The sequence below is a fragment of the Crocuta crocuta genome, unplaced genomic scaffold (assembly GCF_008692635.1).
Source record: "Crocuta crocuta isolate KB4526 unplaced genomic scaffold, BGI_CrCroc_1.0 scaffold11, whole genome shotgun sequence".
NCBI lineage: Eukaryota > Metazoa > Chordata > Mammalia > Carnivora > Hyaenidae > Crocuta > Crocuta crocuta.
The window spans coordinates 4331042-4338032 of NW_027528624.1; the positions used below are offsets into that span (position 1 = coordinate 4331042).

A 6991-nucleotide genomic window follows, 5' to 3' on the forward strand; every position below is an offset into this window, starting at 1 on the left:
CCGGGGGCGGGCAGCCGGGCTCGGGCCTGGCCCACGCCGCCAGCACCTCGCCCTTGACCTCCCAGTCGTCCTACAGCCTCCTGAGCCCGCCGGACAGCGCCCGCGACCGCACCGACTACGTCAACTCGGCCTTCACCGAGGACGAGGCGCTGGCCCAGCACTGTCAGGTCGAGAAGCCCCTGCGGCACCCCATGCTGACTGAAGCCGCTGTGGCTGTCAAACGGCCACCCCCTTACCAGTGGGACCCTGTGCTGGGGGAGGACATTTGGGTTCCTCAGGAAAGGACAGCACAGACTGCAGTGCCCAATCCCCTGAAACTGCCCCCTCTGATAGTAGGTCAGAGCCAGCACCTGGACGTGTCCCGCGTGCCCTTCATCTCCCCGAAGTCTCCCTCCAGCCCTACTGCCACTTTCCAAACAGGCTATGGGATGGGAATGCCGTATCCAGGGAGCTATAACACGCCCCCTCTGCCGGGAGTGCAGACGCCCTGCGCCCCGAAAGATGCCCTGTCCCCGACACAGTTTGCACCCCAGGAGTCCGCAGTGGCGCTCCAGCCAGCCTACCCGCCCAGCCTCTCCTACTGCACCTTGCCCCCCATGTATCCAGGAAGCAGCACTTGCTCGAGTTTACAGCTGCCACCTATCGCCTTGCACCCGTGGAATTCCTACAGCCCCTGCCCGCCCGTGCAAAACCCCCAGGGCACTCTGCCCCCCAAGGCACACTTGGTGGTAGAGAAGCCCCTTGTGTCCCCACCGCCCACCGACCTCCAAAGCCACTTGGGTACAGAGGTGATGGTAGAGACCACAGACAACTTCCAAGAAGTCCTCTCCCTGACGGAAAGCCCGGTCCCGCAGCGGACAGAGAAGTTCGGGAAGAAAAACCGGAAGCGCCTGGACAGCCGAGCAGAGGAAGGAAACGTTCAGGCCATCACGGAGGGCAAAGTGAAGAAGGAGGCAAGGACTTTGAGTGACTTTAATTCTCTGATCTCCAGCCCTCGCCTGGGGAGAGAGAAGAAGAAAGTGAAGAGTCAGAAAGACCAACTGAAGTCGAAGAAGTTGAATAAGACGAATGAATTCCAGGACAGCTCGGAGAGTGAGCCCGAGCTGTTCATCAGCGGGGATGAGCTGATGAACCAGAGCCAGGGCAGCAAGAAGGGCTGGAAGAGCAAGAGGAGCCTGCGGACGGCCGGCGAGCTGGAGGAGTTCAAGTGCCGGAAGGCCAGCGAGAAGGAAGACGGCCGGCTGGGCAGCCAGGGCTTTGTGTACGTCATGGCCAACAAGCAGCCTCTGTGGAACGAGGCCACGCAGGTGTACCAGCTGGACTTCGGGGGGCGCGTGACCCAGGAGTCGGCAAAGAACTTCCAGATCGAGCTGGAGGGGCGGCAGGTAAGGAAGCACATCCCTGGGCAGGGCCGGGATCCCTACTTTCCCGTCCTGACTGGTCTCTGTGGGTTTTTAAAACACCCGGTGAAAAATACCAGCGCTTTGGCCTTCCAGGAGCCAAATGGGGATGATGGGAAACAACTGATCCCTCTTACGTGAGGCCAAACGTACGTGATCCGTGAGGAGAACCAGTAGCCCCCCGCCCGCCCCCGAGACCTGCTCTGCCAGAGATACGTTCTTCCACTTGGCTTTCTTCCTGGTATTTGGCACTGTATTTGTAAAGAACATGTTTCCATTTCTATTCAGTTTTTCAGTTTTTCACATCACGTATTGACTTCTTCCTGAGGAATATGAGCGTTTACTTTCTTCACCCTCACTGCCACGTGTACACACACGTGGACTTCCCCCTTTCCTTAGTCTTTGGTTGTCTCATTATGCCAGTTTATGTGATTTATAGCTGAGCCACATATTATGGCTTAATTATATTTCCTTTTTTATTAAATAGGGGTTTTTTTTCCCTAGACCTAATCATTACCCAGTGTTTGTCTGCTTGCTTCTGTGTATTTATAGGATGTCGTTGCCCTGATTCTCTGCCAGAATGTAAAGCTCTTCTCAGTACAGCTAAACACACCAGGTGATTTTTTCAATTCCTCCTGCTCCCACCTGAAATGGTGGCTCTAACCCTGCTGCATAGCCGTCGTCGTTCTGGAACTACACTTCCTCGCCATCCCGGGAGTTCCCTTCACCTCACATACTTAAATCTCATTTTCATTAATTCACTCAAGTATTTATTGAGCACCTACTGTGTGCCTGGCAGTCCTCTGAGCTGGGAATCAGGAAGTCTGTGGCCCACAGACCAACTGGACCGCTGCCTCTTTTTATAAATAGTTTCATTGGAACACAGCTCTGCCCACCCACTTAAGTATTGTTCTTGTCTAATGCTGCGTCTGTCCACGACACAGAGTTCTGGCAAAGACCCTGTGACCTACAAAGCCTGAAATATTTATCATCAGCCCTTTGCCAGCATTGCTCTGTGCTGATACAGAGCAGTGAGGAAACTAGAGAAAGTCCTTGTCCTCTTGTGGAGTTTGCCAAAATGGAAGAAAGACCATAAACTAACACTACATATAAATTTATATAATATTTATAATTTATGTGTAGGATATAATACAATCTTTCTATAAATGTAACATAATATTTATATAAATATCCATATATGTATATAAAATGCTGTGTAGTTGCGGCATGGTCACAGTAAGTACTGAAACGACAACGGAAAGCAAGCTCACGGGACAGAGCACCGTGGAAGGAGGAGACTAGGTTTTGCCCTCTCTGGATGGTGATGTTTGATAATTACAGTTGGTGTTTCTCTCAACCTTCCGTCATCCAGTAGATTCTTCTTCATACTTTTTCTTTCTCCTTTCTGCTTCCTTGGTGGGGAAGCCACTTCATTTGACCAGTGAGCTTTCCACGCTCTGAATTTTTGCTCATTATCTTCCCATTGCATGTTTACCATGTTCCCCCTTTATTTCCAACAAACCCGTAGTTAGCTCAGGAAGCTTGAGCAGAGCCACTCCGGACGACACAGCTGCCCCTTGGGCTGTGCCATCTTCTTCCCTCAGGAGCCACACAGGTGTTTGTGCTGTTGCCCATCTTGTTTTCCTTTAACGTCTTCGCTTCTCTGCCCTCCCCCGCCCCCCCAGGTGATGCAGTTTGGAAGGATTGATGGCAATGCGTACATTCTGGACTTCCAGTACCCCTTCTCAGCTGTGCAGGCCTTCGCGGTTGCCCTGGCCAACGTGACTCAGCGCCTGAAGTGAAGAGGCTGGCGTGGGTTGGAAAGACAGGCAGAGGAGCCTTTTCAGAGAGGCCTGATCGGCGATGCTCGAGGAGTCCCACGGGACCCCGGGTGCCGGGGGACCAGAAGACAAGAGCAAAACTGGAAGAATCTGTCAGGCCCAGGAGAGGGGACTGACCTTTAATTGTTATTGTTTGTTTGGGCTTTTATAATCCTTTATTGGTTTTCTTTCTTCTTTCTTTTTAAACGAGAAGAGAAGACAGAAGGGTATTTGAAAGCAAAGGGTGCAAGGCACCTGCTGTTCTTTCTGGAAACATAGTTGCTTGGTAATGTCCTACTGTGTCTGCTTCTGTCAGCTGCCAGGACAAGGGGCCCTTCGGAAGGAAGGGGGACCACCTTCCCGCCTGCCGCTCTCTCAGCTAGGGAGTGTGCGCTTTCATGCTCCACAACATCCAGCTTTGTTACTCCTCCTCATCGTAACCACTAGTGTGAAAACAAAAGACTTTTAAAAAGAACAACCAAAAATCCTGAAGGTACAGGCTCTCTTAGGGGGACATTCGGTTCACACATATAATGTCACTCCCCCAAGGTGACTTGCTTAATGAAGGGTGGATGGCGTTCTGGCAAATGCTGTGTTTGACTCCTAGCAGTAGGCTGTGTCCAGCGGTGCTCTTAGCAGCTCTAAGTGCAGTTCGCTCATGATGACGGAGGAGGAGGGCACGGCAGGTGAGGGGGAGCTTCTGCGCTTGGACGCCTGGTGGTCTATACGGTGGGACTTGGAGCAGTGCAAGGGCTGTGCTCCTCTCTGCCCGATGTTTACGTTGAAGACTCCACCAGTTGTAGAACACGTCAGAATTCCGTAGGTTCCGTAACGATCGTTCAGTGTGCTTGCCTTCGGGAGGAGGTAAGAGACAAAATGGAAAGATGTGACATATGGTGGGGAAGCGACTTGGTCCCCTAGTGCACTGGTAAGTCACTAGATACCCACTTGGCTGAAAAACAGCCCTCGTCCCCTCCCCCATTTTATTGTTCAATCTGGAAAATGTAGCAGAAGACCTTCTCTTTCCCAGTAGATAAGTGTTCCACACTTTCTCATCCTGAGTGCTGAGGATGCTCGTTGGAAGGCTCTCCTTTCCTCTTCTCAGCCACATTACAATTCACTTGACTAGAAATGTTTTCTAATAGTTTAGAAATGGAATAAAATGTTAAGCATTTGCCAGGGTATTAAAAGATAGAGATATAGTCATCTCTTTGGAAAAAGTAACTGGGAGGGAAAAAAGTTCTTTGTTAACTGTACAGTTTACTGAGGAGATAAACCACTGGGAACACATTATTAAAATCATAGCACTTAACAGAGCAGGCTCTCTCTCGCACGCGCGCTCTCTCTCTCTCTCTCTCTCTCTCACACTCACACACACACACACACACACACACACACACTCCCCTGCCTTCTCCTCCTTAGGGGACACTTGGGCAGCCTTCAGCCCTGCTGACAAACCAAGTTCATTGTTGTCTCACTCGTACCTGTGATGTTCAGGGCAGGAGCGCAAGGCTCTCGGTGTGGGTTTTGTTAGGAACAGACAAATGGAAGACACTATAGAAAAGTCTTTGAAAATATGTATTTTTACATTCCTTGTTTTGGTTTAAAACCTAGAAAAGAAACTGGCCCATTCCTTCCCCAGAGCAAGACGAAATCACTCACCATTTTCTCCAGACCCTGAAGGACGCAGATGAGGACATCTCCCAGCTAACATCAGAGTTTCCATCTCGTATTTTAAAATATTGAACCTGATTCTTTGTGGGTAAATTCTTCCAGAAAGAATTTAGCAATGTATTGAAAATTATATAATTCTTTTATAGGGGTTTCTATAGCTTGGTAAGATGTTTCAGTGCTTATATTAGTTGTGCAATAATGGTTATGGCCTATTTCTAAAATAATTTAAATGCAGTGCCCCTGTTTTGTTGTCCAAGAGATAATTATTTATCTTACTTTAATAGTTTTCTTAGGAATTATTTTGTTACCATGTACTGGTGAGTTATGCCCATTTTATTTATTTAGAAAAATAGTATGTTTGTAATGAGTTATTTGGTAGCAGTATATTTTGCTGCAAGAAATAAAGAGGATATGATAGAAGGGTGTTTTTTTTTTTTTTTTTTTTTTTTTGGGNAAAATATCCCATTCTTTAGAAGTATATTTTTTTTTTTGCATCCTGTAGTATTGATTATATACAGAGAAGTAGATTTCTTTGAGATGACGTATCCTAAAATAATACTGTCGCTTCTTTTGAACGTTTTATTTTTAATTAAAAATAAAAGGTGCTATGAAATGAAAAGAGGAGACTAATTAGGAGAGTGGCAGAGGAAGACATCATGGTCAATAAGTGTCCATTTTCCAAATTCAGATTGTTTTTTTGAGATATAAAGACCAAGAAAAGATATATTTCAGAACTTTTCTTACTAAGAGCAAATATAAGGGGAAGTCCTTGGAATAAAAACTGCAAATATATTTGTGAAGAGAAAGTGAATATTTGTAGCAAATAATTGAACTTTCTAAATTCTTGGCTCACTCCCCAAAAGGTCTCTTCCGCACGTGGAGACAGAGGCCTGGTCTTGGTGGTTGTGTGTACCCACGATTCAGTCCCTGAAGACGTAGTAGGTGCCTGGCTCTGTGGTCCGGCCCAGAGGAGGGGCCCTGTCCTGCCCACCGCAGACGCCTGCGGCGCTGGAAAGGTGGCGTCTTGCAGCTTAATGGTGGTGGCTTCACGGATTTTAAAAAGTGTTTTCATTCAGTCTTAATTTATGAAGTACTACTCAAGTCAGCGCTTTAAACGGCAGAAGTCTACACTCTTCATGGTTATTAATATAGCATTTTATGAATATTAAGATACCTCATTGAATCTCTAAATTTGAAAACATGAGCCCAGTCAGCTGCATAAAGAATCCATGCCTTTTCCGGGGAAGGAGTGTATTAACAGACATAAAAACCAATTTTAAATGTGTTTCTTCTCTAACCTCATCAAACCAAAGGCACAGATTTGGGTACAGTGTATCCACTGAATGTAGGTTCTTAGAAAAGCTGGGTGCCAAGGAAGCAGAAAAACGTGAAGGCTCTCATGGCAGCGTAAGTCAGCATTTCACAGGATAGGCCTTCTCCCCCACGCCCGCTGCGCCCTGCGTGAGCGTCCGTGAGGACGTGCAAAACATGGACGTTCACCGCGTAGTCCTCTTGACCCCAGGGTCAAGCCTGCTCTGCCACAGGGTTGGAGGATGATCTTGGGCCTCCATTTGTGCATCTATCAAATGAAAAGAATGACCTGGACAGAATTCTCAACTGTCCAGCTCTAACAGCCTGACGGCTCAAAACGTTATCGTTTCCTCATTCCACTTTACAAACTTGGAAGATATGTTTCAAATGTTTCTTTTTCTGGGGAAACATTTCTTTTCCGGCACTGACGAGCTATCTAGTGAATGTAAACCGGTGCATTTAAAATGACGCTTAGCAGGTTCACCTCTAGAAACAAATGCATTTGGAGTCAAGTTCTTGTGAAATTACACCAAAGCTCCAGTTCCGGGTGAGACAGGAGCCCCCCGTGAGTGTGCCCTGCTCAGTGGGCGCCCTTGTGAACAGCCCTAAAATAAGTCACCACTTGCCCCCACAAAGCCATAGAGTGGGTTGAAAAAAGAACAAAGGAGTATCTGCCCAGGGTGGCTTGAGTTCTCGAGTGTGTTCAACAGTGTTACACTGTCTTCAGGTTGAAAAGGTTTTTTTGAAAGGACCCCATTGTGTCCCTGTGAGGGCCATCTGTCCCTT

The 6991-nt window shown here is 47.8% G+C and overlaps 1 protein-coding gene across 1 annotated transcript in view; it reads left to right on the forward strand.

Moving 5' to 3' along the window:
• Positions 1-5316, forward strand: part of TULP4 (TUB like protein 4) — a 168342-nt gene extending 163026 nt beyond the window's left edge. The window contains exons 15-16 of the mRNA XM_077755073.1: positions 4-1385; positions 3086-5316. Of these exons, the coding sequence (XP_077611199.1) occupies positions 4-1385; positions 3086-3202 (1499 nt within the window). The 3' untranslated portion in view covers positions 3203-5316. The remainder of the gene's footprint in view (positions 1-3; positions 1386-3085) is intronic.
• The last annotated feature ends 1675 nt before the right edge of the window (positions 5317-6991 follow it).